The sequence below is a fragment of the Alnus glutinosa genome, chromosome 2 (assembly GCF_958979055.1).
Source record: "Alnus glutinosa chromosome 2, dhAlnGlut1.1, whole genome shotgun sequence".
Taxonomy (NCBI): Eukaryota; Viridiplantae; Streptophyta; class Magnoliopsida; order Fagales; family Betulaceae; genus Alnus; species Alnus glutinosa.
In genome coordinates this window covers 24,705,645-24,722,138 of record NC_084887.1, presented here as the reverse complement: position 1 = coordinate 24,722,138, position 16,494 = coordinate 24,705,645, and the positions used below count along the sequence as shown (strand labels likewise).

Sequence of the window (16,494 nt, the reverse complement as noted above, 5' to 3'; positions counted from 1 at the left end):
CATTATCTACAGATAATTCACTATTGATCTGCAACGACTTTTAGTCGTTGTTAATAATCTAGTATCTGCAACGACATTTGAGTCGTTGCTGATAAGTACACACTATTAGCAACGACACCCATTTTCTGTTCCGTTTTTGTTCGAAAGAAAGGGCGACGACACGAAGCTTATCAGCAACGACAATTGTGGTTGCTGATAAGGAACTATCAGCGACAACAAAAAGTCGTCGCTGATGAGCAACAAGGACCATCTTTTTACAATGACTTATCAGCAACGATATCTCGTCGCTAATAACTATTAGCGACGACTTTTACACTATCAGCAACGACAAATTGTCGTTGCTAAAGACCAAATTTCTTGTAGTGGTGTAAATTGGTCAATATGAATTTGAAAGCACAATGGTATTGATAATTGTTGAATGTTGTAGAAAGCACATAGTATTTTCATTGCAGATCTTATTTTGGTTAGTTTGTTTGTGTACATATGTTCTCTTATGTCCTAATTTTTTGTGTAGAAAGCTCTTCCAACTTGTGTTGTAATAAGGAAATTGTTCGTAAAGTAACATCTTTATAAACTGATTTCACCTCTTCATAATGAATATGTATGACTTTGAAATTGAATGAAAATTGTTTTAGAAACTGCAACTCATGTAAGACTTTGAAAATGTACGACAGTAGATCATATTTAGAGTTTCACAATATCCTTCTAACCTTGTTAAAAATTCTCTTGCATGATTCATCTTTATTTGGATAGACAACTTCGTGCTTCTTAGCACATTTATCATCATTGTAGTTAACCTGTGGTGATGACTTGATATGCTTTGCCCTGCCCCCAATATCCATTTCCACAAACTGAACAATGATCAGAAAATGACCATTACACCACGAAAATTTTTTTTACAAATGATGATAAAGTATTTGCAATGAAGCTAGCAGCATTAATAAACAAATATCCTGAGAATGATTGTTTGCCTTTAATATGAGTATGTCAACTAGGTCTTCAAAGTGTGGTTAACGGTATTCTTATCACATAGAACATTTGATAATACCAATTTCAAGGAGTGGGATTTTTGCCATGTGAGAAGATACCCCATTCTACATCCTTAAGGTCCAAGAAATAAAATTACAACTGATTACATAGAACAAAAAACATTCACACTCATATTATATATTGCTACTACATAAAACAAAGGTGATGTTAAACGGACACATAAAATCAAACAAAAGAACAACAACTAATCCCTATGACACAAACAAAAGAACATTTGATCGCTTCTCTTTTTTTGCTTGTTTCCGAAGTTATTTTTCTATAGTCTTAATCCTCACCCTCATTTCGTATACAAGTGTGCCGCCATGTTCACAAATGCGTGGTTCAAACCATTCTAAATACTTGCAATGTGAGCCTTTGCCGTATTGAACTAATCCAAAGAACCGTCTTCTCAGATTTTTCTTCGTCCATGAAGTCCTTAGATATGTTTTCATACCATAGTACCATGAAGTCCTCAAATTTTTCTTCGTCCAATTCCACTATGTTTCTCATTCAAAACTAAAATTTTATGTCTTTCAAAACTGGAGGGATTCAATGAAATTTTGATGGGGATCCAATGGCGGTTCATACCAAATGATGCGGGCCAACTGACATGGGTGTACCCAATAATGATGATTTAACAAATGCCCATGCTTCAGCCCAATTAAATCTACAGGCTCAACAGAATGTAAATGCCCAAATTGAAGAAATCCTAATGCAGTTTAGAGAGTTTTAAAAACCCTTGTGGCCATCCAATTATCCATTATTTCCAAGACATTCCTAGGTCTAATTTGAAGTTCAGAATCTTATCTTTCCAACGAAAAAGGTCGTTTCAATCCATTTGGAGTTGCATGTCGAACGTTATGACCATTTTAAGTGGAGTGGTCAGGCTTCTTGGGAATATGCATTAAGGTGGCTGTTTGTCCCCTTGTCTGCTGCACTAGTTGATGATTTTCTGCCATTACTACTTGTTTAACTACCTTAAATGCTTATCCTATGCTCAGAGGGTAGTTTTAAGCTTATATAATACCTGTGTGCAATTGTAGGGAAGATTAGAGTTTTATTTTAAACATCAGCCTTTGGCTTGTGAGAAGAGTGTTCTCCTTGTATCTCTGTATCTCTTTGGTGTAATCCTTAGAGCAGCGAGTTTATAAAGTTTTGTATCCCTGGTTGTCCTTTGGGTGGAGATATTCTGTATCCCTTTGGTGTTATCTCTTGGGCGGTGAACGTTTATCTTTCATTTTGAGTGTGATTTTGTGTGGTTGTTTCCATCTCCATTTCTGTCAGGTATCAAATTGGTATCAAAGCTAAGGTGCCCAAAGTCTTGATTTCTATGGCTATTTGTGGACGTTGTGCTCATGCTAACCAACCCCTATAGCTCAAGAAAAAGTCCCGCGAGATATCGAAATGGACGACTTGAGAATACAAATACAGCAGCTCCAAGAACGTTTAGAACATTATGAAGCCATTGAACATGGAGATGTTCATGATGATGTTGAACATGGAGATGTGGAAGATCCTTCACAAGGATTCGTCGATTGGGATTCTCCACCAACCTATGATATTGATATCAATGATGACGATCTAGTGGGAGGTTCTTTGTCATTTGATCAAGAGAAAGAATCTATAGTAGATTGAGTCTCTCTACTAATCTACAATATTTATTCTAAGAAAGATGAACCGTTGAAAAAGGTAAATCTCTTAGATAATATTGAAAATTTTGTTGGTAAGAGTTCTACACATCACGTGCTTGATGAAATCCCTAAAAGTGAAGTCTTTAATTTAGATGTTAACAAAGTTGATTTCCTTGGGGTAGCAAATATTTTATCAAATTCTTTTGATGTTAATGCTTTCGATGATTTTTATGTGGAGAAGAATTTCGTGTTTAAAAGTGAAGAGATCGTTGATCCTTTTTGGAAGATATTAATGGCTCATAAACGGGCCGAGAGAAGATGTGTGACAATTGTGTGAAGCAAGAGTTCTTTGAATCTAGAACAAAAAGTTTTCAAATTGATCATCGCAGTCTTGTGGTGATCAGTGAAGAATTATTTTTTGTGGGGTGTTACATTGCTTTGCTTTTGAAGAGAAAGGGGGCATTTGAAGGATCGGGGCAAGAATCATCGGAATTCGAAGACGAATTCTCTCCAACCCGGTGAGAATGATGCAGGCCAGCTGACATGGGAATACCCAACAAGGATGATTTAACAAAGGCCCATGCTTTAGCCCAATTAAATCTACAAGCTCAACAGAATGTAAATGCCCAAATTGAAGAAATCCTGATGTAGTCTAGAGAGTTCTAAAAACCCTTGTGGCCATCCAATTATCCATCAATTCCAAGACATTCCCAGGTCTAATTTGAAGTTCAAAATCTTATCTTTCCAACAAAAAGGTTTCAATCCATTTGGAGTTGCATGCCGAACGTTATGACCGTTTTAAGTGGGGTGGTCAAGCTTCTCGGGAATATGCATTAATGTGGCTGTTTGTCCCCTTGTTTGCTACACGAATTGATGATTGTTCTATGTTATTATTACTTGCTTAACTACCTTAGATGCGTATCCTATGCTTAGAGGGTTGTTCTAAGCTTATATAATACTTGTGTGTGCAAGTGTAGGGAAGATTAGCGTTTTATTTTAAACATCAGCTTTTGGCTTGTGAGAAGAGTGTTCTTCTTGTATCTCTGTATCTCTTTGGTGTGATCCTTAGAGTAGCGAGTTTATAAAGTTCTGTATCCCTGGTTGTCCTTTGGGTGGTGATATTCTGTATCCCTTTGGTGTTATCTCTTGGGTGGTGAATGTTTATCTTTCATTTTGAGTGTGATTTTGTGTAGTTGTTTCTCTCTCCATTTCTGTCTGGTATCATAAACTTATTTATCTCCAACCCATCTAATTAGGCTAGTCAGAAGTTTCATATTCAACAACACGATTGGAAAAAAAAAGCGAAGGAAGGAAGGTGCCTTACCTTTGATTCCAGCGGTGCTCGTAGACTATTTAAGAGTGTCAAATCTCGGCAAATGGTGAAATACGTGGTAACCGGTGTGACTCGTGAGGAAGAGATGGGTGGTAACTGGCATGACTCGTGAGGAAGAAGATGGGTGGTCATCGGTGTGACTCGTGGGGAAGAAGATGGGTGGTGATCGGTGTGACTCCTGAGGAAGAAGATGGGTGGTGACCGGCGTCACTCGTGAGGAGACGATGAGTTGAGTGGACTGAACGGTGTGATTCTTGAGGAAGGTGATGTGCTGAGGAAGAAGATGAGTTTCAAGAACCTAGGAAGGTGTGCGAGAATGGATGAGAGGCGGAAGATGTAGAAAAATCGGGGTAAAACTTGGGAAAAAATTAAACCCTAGATAATTACTATACCCAACTGACGTGAATTACTCCTTGCCATGTGTGTCCTACGTGGCCAACCCCAAAACGACGTGGAAAAGCAAAAAAAATGTCTTCAAATGATTTTTAAAAAATTACACGTGTCGATTTTCTATTAGGTATGACGTGCTTGACTAACGGGATCTGTTAACTTAGTGGATGGAAAACGGGTTTAGGGAATATTTGTAATTATAGTTTACAACAACGACTCTCCATAAACTTTTTATACCACAGGAAGTGAAATGTAATTTAGACCAACCCCAATGACCAATGATGCAATTATCCTTTATATATTTTCTATTATAAATGGCACGTTTCATGATTTTATTGGGTTTGACGTGACACATGAACAAAATCCGTTAAGATTTTTTTTTTTTTTTTTTAATGGAAATCAGAGGGTAATTTGTTATTTATACATACCCCAGGAAATGAGTAATGCTAGAAGGAAGACTTATATTCTCCTCTTATCCCTTAAAAAGTGATATGACTTTTAAAATTGCCATTGAATTTAAAATTTAATAATAATTCATTTAAAATTCAATAATTATTTTAAAAGCCACACCACCTTTAAAAAAAATAAGATATATAGAGACAAAAGTTTTCCTACCAGTATTACTCCTCAGTCCCATAGATGTATCGGAACATTTTGATCCCCCAGTGAGCTTATTATAAATAAGGTATGCCACAAAGATGATTTTATATTTTTTTTCCCCAAAATCAAAATACTTCCCAAAATTTTAGGAGAAACCCTATTTTGTAAAACCCGATGGGCCCAATTTGTAAACCCAATTCTTTGCTACCATTTTATGAAAAATTATACTTTGAACCCCTGCATTTCAAAAGCTTTGAACCGTAGGAACTTCGTCTATCTGAAAGCACAAACAGAAAATCGAAGTAGAAGATGCAGCAAAGAAAATCAGCGTCTGGGAGACCTTCTGGGACGGACGGCTCAGATTTCTCCTATCGTATGGTCGTCGATTCACGTAAGATTCGTCACTACTCCTTTTTTTTTTTTTTTTTGTTCCTTCCGTTTGAATTTTCTGTTTCTATTCTCTGCTTGGTTCCCGAGAAAGCAAAGGGAAAGAAAATAATATGAAATCGGTTAGTTGAGCGCGGGGTATTAGTTTTTTTTTGGATCTAAATGATATCAAGATTGAAAAGTTTGAATTTTTCTCGTGCTTTCTTTCGCATTCTCTGCAACCAAACAGAGCGTTAGGGTTCTTCATCTAGCTTTTCTATCTAAGAAAGGGAACAAGCAGTAATTTTCTTTCTTGGATTTTAGGGTATCAAAAGGTAGCTTCAGGGAAGTCTCGTCTCTACGCTCTGATTTTAACTCAGGTACATTACTCCCTCTCTCCCTCTCTCCCTCTCCATGTATGATGCATGTAGATACTTGATAATTGAGAATGTCCTAATTTGTTGTATACATTAATTGATAATTGACAATGTACTCATTTTTTTTTTTTCCATATCTATCAAGGGCTATGTATGCTGCATGTCGATAGTGGCTATTAATTTTCGGACAACTTTGTACTTTATTTTTCTTTTGATTGTGTTTGTGTAGCTGCTTTATTAATTTGTAGATGCAAAAGCACAGCTTTCTGGACCTTTTTTTATTTATTATTATTATGTGTTGTGGGCTTCGTCTGTCTGAATGTGAGTTGTTTTGTAAGTAGAACTCCTGTACCTTAGTTCGTTACCTGCATAATTTAGAAACTCTATTATAAACTTTTTTTTTTCTTGATGCAGTCCAGCACGTCATTTACCATTTCTCATCGACTAGAAAAGGTGGTTGCTTTAGTGAAATCAGATTTAGGTCTGAACTTGGTCAACAGATGGATTTGTAATAAGATTTATACCGTAGAAACCGCTACATAAGATAAGAAAGTATGTGGTCTATGGCAAGTTGAACAGTATCACCAAGGTGGGCTAAGTTATTGCTGGTGGCTAGTTAAATTTGACTTGGACTATAGACCAGACTGGTTCGAGTGGTATAGGTATTGAAACATTTAAAACCTGCATATTAGCTTGGTGAGATTTTTGGGTTATTTCAATTGGGATGTTATGGTCCTTTTAAGTCTTAGATATTACAAAATACAGTAGCAGTGTAATGGTTCTATATGAATGTGATTACTTTTATCATTTTCCTTCATGAAGTAATTTTTTATCCAACAGATTTTATCTCAAGTGGCTGTCTTTGTGTTTTCAAGTGATTGGATTTGCACTGTTTACTACAGGCTACCATTCAATTAATTGGAGCTGTATTCACGGTTCTGTCAACGTCAAAGGAGGGTCCAGACAGACTTGCTATTTCAGCTATTACTGCTGGTTTTGTTTCTTTGATAATAGGGGAATTAGGTGGCTGACCAAATCCTATATATCTTTTTCAAGTTACTTCATACTTATGCATCTGTTTCCAATTACTGGATCTTTGTCCTTGTTGTGTTAAAGGTCGAAGACGTAGCCGAGCAAGTTTCTTGAAAATCTACATGGTTGCATCTACTGCCATGATACTTTTCTGGATTGCCTGTGTTGCTCAGAGCAATTCTATGTTAGAGGTAAGAAGGTTATTCCCCCCCCTGTTCATTACCATTGAGCACTTTAAGATGTAATCAAGGAAGATAAATAAGGACATTTAAAAAAAAAAAAAAAAGCAAAGCTATAGAAACAAGATAGAAAAACTTGGAAAAAATTGCGAAGCAGTTTTGATGATCGAATGAAGTTAGTAAGTCAAAACTTTGAGCAATATATAAAAAAGTTAGTAAGTCCTATAGCCACTTGCATACATATCCAAGTTCATAGTGGATTTGGTAATACATATCATATAGTTACAAGTCTTGTTGGAAACTGATAGAGCAAGATCCATTTGATCATGTCTAAGGGATTCCTTGGTTCAAGCCAAGGAATCAATTCACTTGATCATTATCAAACTAACTGCTATTGTTTTTTGTTCATGAGGATCCAACCAAGGCTCCTAGTTCTAATAAAACTAGATTAGAATCATTTTTTTTTTTTTTATAAGAATGTATATTTCAAAAAAGCGTAGAGGGGTGCAACCTAAAATACACAAAATGTATATAGGATACCCCTAATCCATAGAGAAAGAAGAACACGAATCTAAAAAATCAGGAAAAGTATAACCAAACATAGTAGTCAATGTCATTCTCTACGTAAACAAGGTTTGTAGCACCAACCTCTTCAAATTGAGCAAACTAGTCTCACAATGTTCAAAACTGCGTGCATTTCGTTCCTTCCATAGACACCATATCAAATTAAAACGAGCCATTCGCCAAATTTGCACAAGCAAACGGTTGCCCATTTGCTCCCTCCAACTCTCCCAACAACTCACTCATCGTTCAAGGCATAACCCACACAACACCAAACATCTGCAACAACTCGCTCCACAACTCTATAGCAACCTTATAATGCAGGAACAAATGATCGATGAATTCTCCACATGTCTTACACATATAACACCATTTAGAATCATTTTCAAGTTCATGAGAAGTGACCTCATTTTTCTCATGCGGTCTGGGTAGAGACCAAAGGTCTTGAGCAATTGATTTGGTAGGATAATTTAAAAGATAAAGAAGTATTGTTCATTTCTCCATGCTGTATTCGAATTCTGTTACTAAATGAACATTTGTAATTAGATAAACATTTGATCATTATAAATCAGTAGAAATTTTTACGTTGTTGAATGTCTGATTGTTTCCTATCATATATCAGATGCTTGTTGCTTGTCTAAAATGTGCCCCTTATAATTTTATGCTTGATGTTTGTTAGTATGTCTAAATGGCAGTAGTTATAATTTTTGTTTGAAGTTTATTTATTTATCAAAAAATAATAATTTTTGTTTAAAGTTGACTTTAATGATCGTATTAATACTATCTATATATGAGATGTGTTGCATGTTGCCAAGATTCTAGTAACTTGTAAGGAATGTAATCAAACTTGTGATTTGTCATTTCTATCACGTGGTAAAATTTTCTTGTGTGTCCAGGCATTTATGGAAGTCTCCACTTGCAACATATTTATGTGTTCTAGAAACTAATTAATACTCTTGGAACTTCAATTGTTATTCCTATTGAAATTGCCTGATTGTTATATTTAATTACCGAGTAGGTTATCCAAGATCTAAAGAAATGGGAAGCGAAAAAGTTGGAACTTCTGGAGATTGCACGCATTCTATTTGGTGAGTTGTGTATCTTTTATGCTGATGACATCTTTAATTGCTGGTTATATTACATTTGGATTGAGGTTTAATCATTTCATTGACTTTCACAGGATTGGTGATACAGATATTTGCAATTGGCACAACAATTTCTCTTATTGGTAACATGTCTCCTCCCAAAAGGGCCTCTTAACTGCTTCTTGTAGCCTAGAACTCACTTTCCATGTCAACTGCTAAAAGAAATTCTTTATTTTTTGAGTGCTTCATAAATTATATATATTCACGAAAGATTGATTCCTTAATTTTAGTTAATAGCCTGCTGACAATTTGAGCTGTGGAAGATATAGGTTTTTCTTTTTTCCTTTTCATTTCTTAAATAGAAGTAATGATCTTTGGGTATCAAGGTGTTGACACGCTCATAAGCCCTGCTTGATGTGATAATTTGGAGGTTTTTTAGGGGGTTTGATAGGTTACAAGCATAATCAATTCTCGCACAGAAAGAACCTTGTGTTTGTGTATCCGTGTGTACGTGATCCTGCATGTGTTTTATGTGCCTGGTTATACTTGTTTCTCCCTGGCTCAAGAACAATTCTGAATTCTCAGCTTAGGTCTTAAAGTTGTAAGGTCCCTAGACCAAGGGCCAAGCGTAGCCCCTAATGCTGTGGATGGGTTGGAGCATCTACCTTGTCTAGCTTGAATCCTCTTCATTGTAGTTATCCTCGATTGATTCCAGTTTTGCTTCTGGCCTGAATGCTTATTGGAAAAAAGATGCAGTTGTAGCCGTCTAGCCATCAGGACTTACCTTGTCCACATGCTCGATTGTTGAGATTCCGGTGTAATAGACCAATGGACATTCATGGTCGTGACTGCCAATAAAGGTGGAGCCCTTTGAGTAATGTCACATGGCTTCACCGAAGTAACACAAGATATTACTTGGCGCAAAATTCTCAACTTGAGGAGCAGGGTGCTTGATAATTTTTCTTTGGGTGGTGGTATAGTTATTTTTGATAACACAAAGAATGCCTGGTAATTTATCTCACTTGGTATAGAGTTGTCTAGTCCTCTGGTATGGTTCCCCGTAATGCCTTTATTCTCTAGCTCGTTGTGAAAGGTAGGTACACGCTTGACCGGTTAGCAACCTTTGGTTTCTCCTTTGGCTTTCTTGCACCAGATTTCGCTTTCTTTATTTGATAAGTGTGACTTGCCTTGCTCTTTTCTTTGTTGGGAGGATTGTGGTTTTGTTCCTGCTTCGATTCTTGTTTGTTTTGCTGGTGCTGTTTAGTTGCTGAATTTGCAACTTGTGCACAAAGATAAAAGGGCCCTGAAACATGCAACTTTCCAGCACTGATAGTCTTTAGAGCTTAGCTCCTTCCTAATTAAAAAGTCACAAATCTTCTATGTAGCAGCACGAATCACAACTACCGCAATACATCAACCAATTCCATACATAGGTGTAGCAGACCAAATGCCACATACGCATCTACGCTCTTTACTTTATTTGCTAAAATTTTTGGTTTTTGCCTTTCATTTTTTCTTTTCAAAATAAAAATATTAACAAACAATCCAAACACAAAATAATCTTAAAGAAACAAAACCGACTTTTATCTTTATATCACATTGTAATATTTTTTCAAACCAAACTAAAATGCATATTGTTTTTCTCAACAATGCATAACTGAGTTGTTTTTTTTTTTTCTCTCTCAATAATGCATAACTAATATAATACGAAGCTAATTAATTAACCATGACGAGAGGCATATTGATTAATCAAAGCCAAGGAATTGCTAGTCAATTGTGCAACGGTCACAATCTTGCCCCTAACAATGGTCTTCACCTTCCCATTCATGGCATTCCCTGCAAACCCATCAGTGCACGTATTCTCATCCGTCAAGGCAGCGCTAACCCAAGTTTGTATGTCACTCATAAACAACTGAAAATTAGAGCTCCTCAGTTTGCTCATCTCACCTATAGACCTCTGAAGCTCCTCCACCGAATCGCCTAACTCCTCAACGCAGTCCTTCATGGCGCCAATCACTCTATGGCTCATTCCCGGACTTTTTGAGAGCTTCACCATCGCAGAAGAGGTCGAGTTTACCGATGAAAGAGCCACATAGAGGGCTGTGCTGGCCAGAATCCGAGGGCTTGTTCGGATCAAATTAGCATGGATAGAGAGAGAGCTAAAGCAGAGTCTTGGATAGGTTGTTGATCTGCAAGACGTTCTAATAAACTCGGTGCTTGTTGGGTTAGCCATGGCGACTAAGCTTGAGCTTTTATTGGAGCCAATGGCAAGTAGTATGAGAAGCGATGTCACCAAAAGTTTAGAAAATAAACCTTCCATTTCTGTCTCTCTCTTTCTCTTGCTCAAGTATACGTAGAGGGGTGGTGGGAACTGGGGATGATGAAAGTGGGAGGGAAGTTTTGGCTATATATATACACACACACACACACACGTAAAGGAACCGACTTCATTTTGTGGGGGAGTCCAAATAAGGCACGGCACGTCTTTATGCGAAATATCTCAGTTGGACCATTGGGTTCTATCAGTTATTTGCTCAACTTGGTTTAAAGAGGAACATGGGCAGAGGGCACATTCGCCATCCAAAAAGCTTAATTATACCAGTTAAGTTAGAATTCGATATTCCTAGCTAGCTAGGATCTAATATCAGCACTGCTTACTATCAAATATCAGCATCCCAATTTGGTCTATTTGGGTCGGATCTATAGTCTGTTTACAAATCGTAGGCAAGATGACGTATTTTTAAAGTTTAAATTGTGATTTGAAAAGTCAAACTACGATTTTACCAAACACTTTCGAGTTTTCATTGATCATTATAACGAGGGCCAAACAAATTGGGCTGCTCACCAACTAAGTTATTCTTTCGAAATGGAATGTCAAATGAAATTCTAGGTCTAGATATATATATGCTTGAAATGCTGGAGCACCAAACAGTATTTCATTGCATGGAAGATATTCTTTCTTTTTCGTAATTACAGAAGATATTTTTTTCAACTTTGAAGGTTAAATTGATTGTGGCCGGGCGCCTGATGACGCCAAAGGGTAGGAGCCCTTGGCCAAGTTGCTGTACGTTGTTATTGTAAGCATACGCAGTCAGATCCATATATGTGGCTTGTGATAATTACAAACTTGGACTAGACTGCTGGCCGGTCATCATCTCGGTCAAAATGGCCATGAAATTATTGAAATTTTCTTTCCAAATGTCATTATTTTTTTACTTTTAGGGTTAAAATTTGTTCCTCTCTAAAGTTTTAACAACTTTATTTTTTCTCACTTTGGTTTCACTTTTTTTTTTTGACATGTCCACACAAGAGGGGAATGAATGATTCGAACTAGTGGCCTCCGCTTCATGATGCGTGGTTTCTAGCCGATTGAACTACCTCTTGAAGACACTTCGGTTTCACTTTTGATTACGTATGGTACCTCGCTTATGGTCATATACCCAAATAGTACCTCTGTCTATCTGCCGTCAAGAAAACTAATGGAAATTCACATCAAACCCATCAAAACTTGACACGTGTCATATACCTCATTAAAAAAAATAAAAAAATTTAAAAACCTATAACTTAAATTTAAAAATCAAGAAAAAAAAAATAATTTTTTTTTTTTAAAAAAACAAAGGGGTAGCTTGAGCCACCCCTTTGGGCCAACGGGGGTGGCCGGTCTGGGTGGACAAACCACCCCTGAGGCCCTTGCCAGATCGTATTTGTTGCCCTCAATTTTGCATATATAGTTGCACAATCGATCATCTCCAATAACAAGGTTGTTTTATGGCATCATTTTAATACAACTTAACCTGGTTTAAATAACAAGCAGATTGGTTCAAAAAATGAAAACTCGTTGAGAATAACTGAAAAATTAATATATGTTAGGTGTGAAAAAATAAATTATAAATTACATTTATATGTTTTAAAAGATAATTAAATTTTGTTAAATTGTTTATTTATTTTGTTAATTATATTGTTTAATATTTCTAATCAATTTTTATAAAAACTCTATTGTTTAACCTCACCTCCTACAAATCAAAATCCTCATGTTTGCCACTAATACGAGCTAATGGTAAATTAACTAGTATGAAAAGGGGGGAGCCCCCCTCTCTCTATATATAATTATATATACACACCTAACCGAAAGTAGGGGGGATATAATTATATATGTCGGCATGTTTATGCTAAATATCTGAGTTGGGCAAGTGGGCTCTCAATTTGCTCAACTTGGCTTCATTATATATCGATATCGTTTAACTCGTTTATCCAAAACTCAAAGAGCCTTTACGAGTGTCGACGTTGAACTTCAAACGTTGGACATAAATACTTGCTTGGAGTATATATATCCGAAACATGTCTGGATTTTTTGTTTCACATGTACGCACGAAACTTACTGTATATCAAACGTCAGCATCGATCGATCCAATTTGGCCAATTTGGATATATATATCCAACTTATGAATTATGAGGCATGGGGTCCAAGTAATTAAGAATTGCGTACGTACGTGGGGCCTCCAACTTGCATGAGTTTTAATTTCTTTCCGGCCAAATTGGATGGCAAAATAAAAATCTTGGGTGTAGATACGTTGCATGGAAGGGCTTGAGGCTCCAGAAGATAGTTTTTGTTTTAGTGATCGATCACATGCAGATCGAAGATATTTTTTTAAAGGTTTAGGCCGGGCGGGCCCCAATCCAGTCAAGACCAAAAAAAATGGAAAAAAAAATAAAAAAGATAACGACGGAGATCGAAGAGAAGAGAATTGAAGATGCATTGCTTTATTTTAAATGCATTATTAATTGTTTGGTTTTTGAAGCCTAAACGACACGTACAGCAGCCAAGTTGCTGTACGTACGCAGTCGATCACATCCATATCCACAACTAAAAGTGGCCTAATTAAGTGATAAGTACTGACTAATGGGACCAATCTGTACGTACGTAGTTCATGAAATATTCAATATTACAGATGATGCCGAAACTAGTACTAGACCGTTAGCCAGTTATAATCTTGGTCATAATATTGCCCTTGGATTTATTGCATTTTTTGTTCCATTAAAAGAGCTACTTGTAATCGATCAGTTATAATCTTGGAATCAAATCTGTTGTTCATTTGCTTAAATCGGGTTTTTGTTATATTCCTCATGGTTCAAGTTCTTTGAAAATTTGGTTTTCGCCTTGGATACTTACTTTGCCCAATTTTCAATTTATTCTGCGAGTTTCAAGACTGATCATGCATGGAGCATCCATTGGCAATTTCGGACCTTATAAATCTTGTTAATTACTATGACTTGGAATGTATCACTTCTAACTTTCTTTTGATTCCTCTACTATGACAGAATTCTTAAAGATTAAAATTAGAGTTCTTTCAAATGCTCTTCTATGGATAGCTTCTGCTTCTGAGGTTTTCACTACCAAGACGGCTCATTATTTATATACTTCTAATAGGCCTCTTCCAGTTTCACCAGTGTTATCAGTCAGTTGGAAAGGCCTATGGAAACTAAAGCTTAATCATAGACTCAAGCTTTTTCTCTAAAAAATGGTTTGAAACATTGTTCATACAAATGATCGTATTTCAAAATCCATCAGCTCCTCTAAGTTGGATACATCATGCTCTCTATGTTCCCAGGCAACAGACTCACTGCTTCATCTATTTTTCTCCTGCCCTATTGCACGGGTTTTATGGAGAAATTCTTTCTGGCCTATGGACATTACTGCTCTGCGTATCTTTGCAATTTCTAAATGGTTAAATATTATTCTACATCTGGGGACCATAGGTATTTTTTCAGAAGAATTACATCTTTTCCAAATTTTTGCTATAGTTGCTTGTGATCACATCTGGTGCTCTCGCTACAAAGCTCATCATTATGGTTGGATTCCTAATGCTTTGTCTATATCTGCTGCTGTCAATCAAACATCTCGGATTCACTTTTCAGCATGGACAAACAAAATTGCTCCTGTACGGCAGGTTTGGAAAAAGTCGGAACCTCATTGTTTTAAGATCAATATTAATTATAATACGGCAATTAGAAGCAATTTTTCAGTGCAAGCGGCTATTTGTCGGGATTCAACTGGAGCTATTATCCAAACTATTTCAAGGATTAGTCCACCTTGCACCCCGTTGTATGGAGAAGCAAAAGCAGCTTTACTTGCTGCTCAACTCTGTTTGTCATTATGGCTGTCTCATGTCACTTTTGAAGGTGACTCTCTCACAGTCAATCTTGCCATCAATAATCCAACGATCACACAGGAATGGCGTATCTTATCAATTATTTCGGAATTTTTTGCTACCATCTCTTCCACTACTAGCTGGACAGCTAGTAATATTAACTGAAGTGCAAATTTTTGTACTCACAATATGGCAAATTGGACTGCGACTAGATTTACCTCTAGCTGCATTTCCACCCCTTCTTTTACTTTTAATTCTGCAACCATTCCTCCTTGTTTTGGAATGGATATTTCTTTCTCCTTTAGGGTTCCTTGATTTGTAATTTGTATTGTTTCTGTTGTACTTATTAAAAAACAAAAGAAATCTTGGTCATAATGCCCTGATCCCTCCATATAGCAGATTAGGACTACAACTTACGAGGCCTAAGACTCAGACTTTGTTCCATATATCGAGTTCGTTTAGAACTATATATAAAGCTAGCATTAATTTTAATAAAACCTTTTCATCTTCATACCCTTATCTTCTTCTTCTTCTTCTTCTTTTTCTTATATATATATATATATATATATATATATATATATATATATCTTCATACCCTTATCAACACACATTCTTGCATGCTATTATGCTAGCTAACCAAAACATAACGGCAATATTGCTTTAGAAACGAGCTAACCGATCAAGGACGAGAGGTTATGATCTCTCTTGGTGCCTTGAACTCCAAATAATTCTTAAGAAAATACCATATTTCCCTTCTCACTCTCTTCCCTCTTCACTCTCTCAATCTCTCTTTCTTTCTCTGGCGGTTCTGGACGACCAAATTGTCGCTAGGGCTATGAAAATGTGTTTATATATCACAGTACTCCTCAACGTCTCCAACTTTTGTACTTATTTAAATCTCATGCAATTTGTCACTGAAAAATTGGTGCTTGTATTAATCGATCTTTAGGGTTTTCAATTTAGGAAAAAATACAAAATCAGTCCATGTGATTGACTTAAAGTACAAACCGCTTCCTGTTGTTTCAAAATGAATTCAGAAGTCCCTAGGGTATGCAAAAAAAAAAAAACAATTTAGTTTCTCAAGTCAATTTCTGTTAAAACATTTGACAAATTCCGTTAGGTGTTACATCATTACAATAAAATGGCGACACACATCATTCTTAATAAAAAATATATATATATATAAAACTAAAAAAAAAAAAAAAAACTAATATATATTTTTAAAAAATAATTTTTCAATTTTATATATTTATATATTTTTTTTATTAAGAATGACACATGTCATCATTTCATTGGCGCTGATGTGGCACTTAATAGAATCCGTCAAATGTTTTAACGAAATTTGACTCCAAAGACTAAATTATTTTTTTGACATACTCAAAGATCCTCTGAATTCACTTTAAACCAACGGGAGTGATTTGTAATTTAGGTCAATCACATAAACTGACTTTACATTTTTACCTTCAGTTTATCCTACGTGGCTCGCGCCCTACCGTTTGATCAGTTATTTTTCTCTGCAACTCACGTGGTACTTTGACCTAACCATTCGAATGGTTTGGCCATCGACTGAATGGTAAGATTTTGCTGACTCATACCGCTCGATCAGTCCCTTCTCATCGATAAAACAGTCCTAGACAGATTTCCACCACGTGTTTTCAAGCCCATTTTTCCTAATTTCCACCCGTTCATTGCCCCTTATTTACTCTCTAACCCTTGTCATGGTTTTCTTAACCCTAGTTTAGAACGTGGTATCAAACATGGC

General features: G+C 36.3%; 2 protein-coding genes across 2 annotated transcripts; one reads left to right on the top strand and one right to left on the bottom strand.

Moving 5' to 3' along the window:
* The first annotated feature begins 5,108 nt into the window (after positions 1-5,108).
* On the top strand, positions 5,109-8,905 carry LOC133861897 (uncharacterized). The gene is made up of 6 exons (XM_062297717.1): positions 5,109-5,374; positions 5,674-5,729; positions 6,629-6,749; positions 6,843-6,949; positions 8,517-8,586; positions 8,679-8,905. The coding sequence occupies exons 1-6, from the start codon at positions 5,293-5,295 to the stop codon at positions 8,756-8,758; spliced, it is 516 nt and encodes a 171-aa protein (XP_062153701.1). The 5' UTR covers positions 5,109-5,292; the 3' UTR covers positions 8,759-8,905.
* A 1,240-nt stretch (positions 8,906-10,145) lies between these two features.
* Positions 10,146-10,977, bottom strand: LOC133861895 (21 kDa protein-like). Its single transcript, XM_062297716.1, has one exon. It carries the CDS (start codon positions 10,901-10,903, stop codon positions 10,304-10,306), a length of 600 nt encoding a protein of 199 aa, XP_062153700.1. The 5' UTR covers positions 10,904-10,977; the 3' UTR covers positions 10,146-10,303.
* Positions 10,978-16,494: the final 5,517 nt, after the last annotated feature.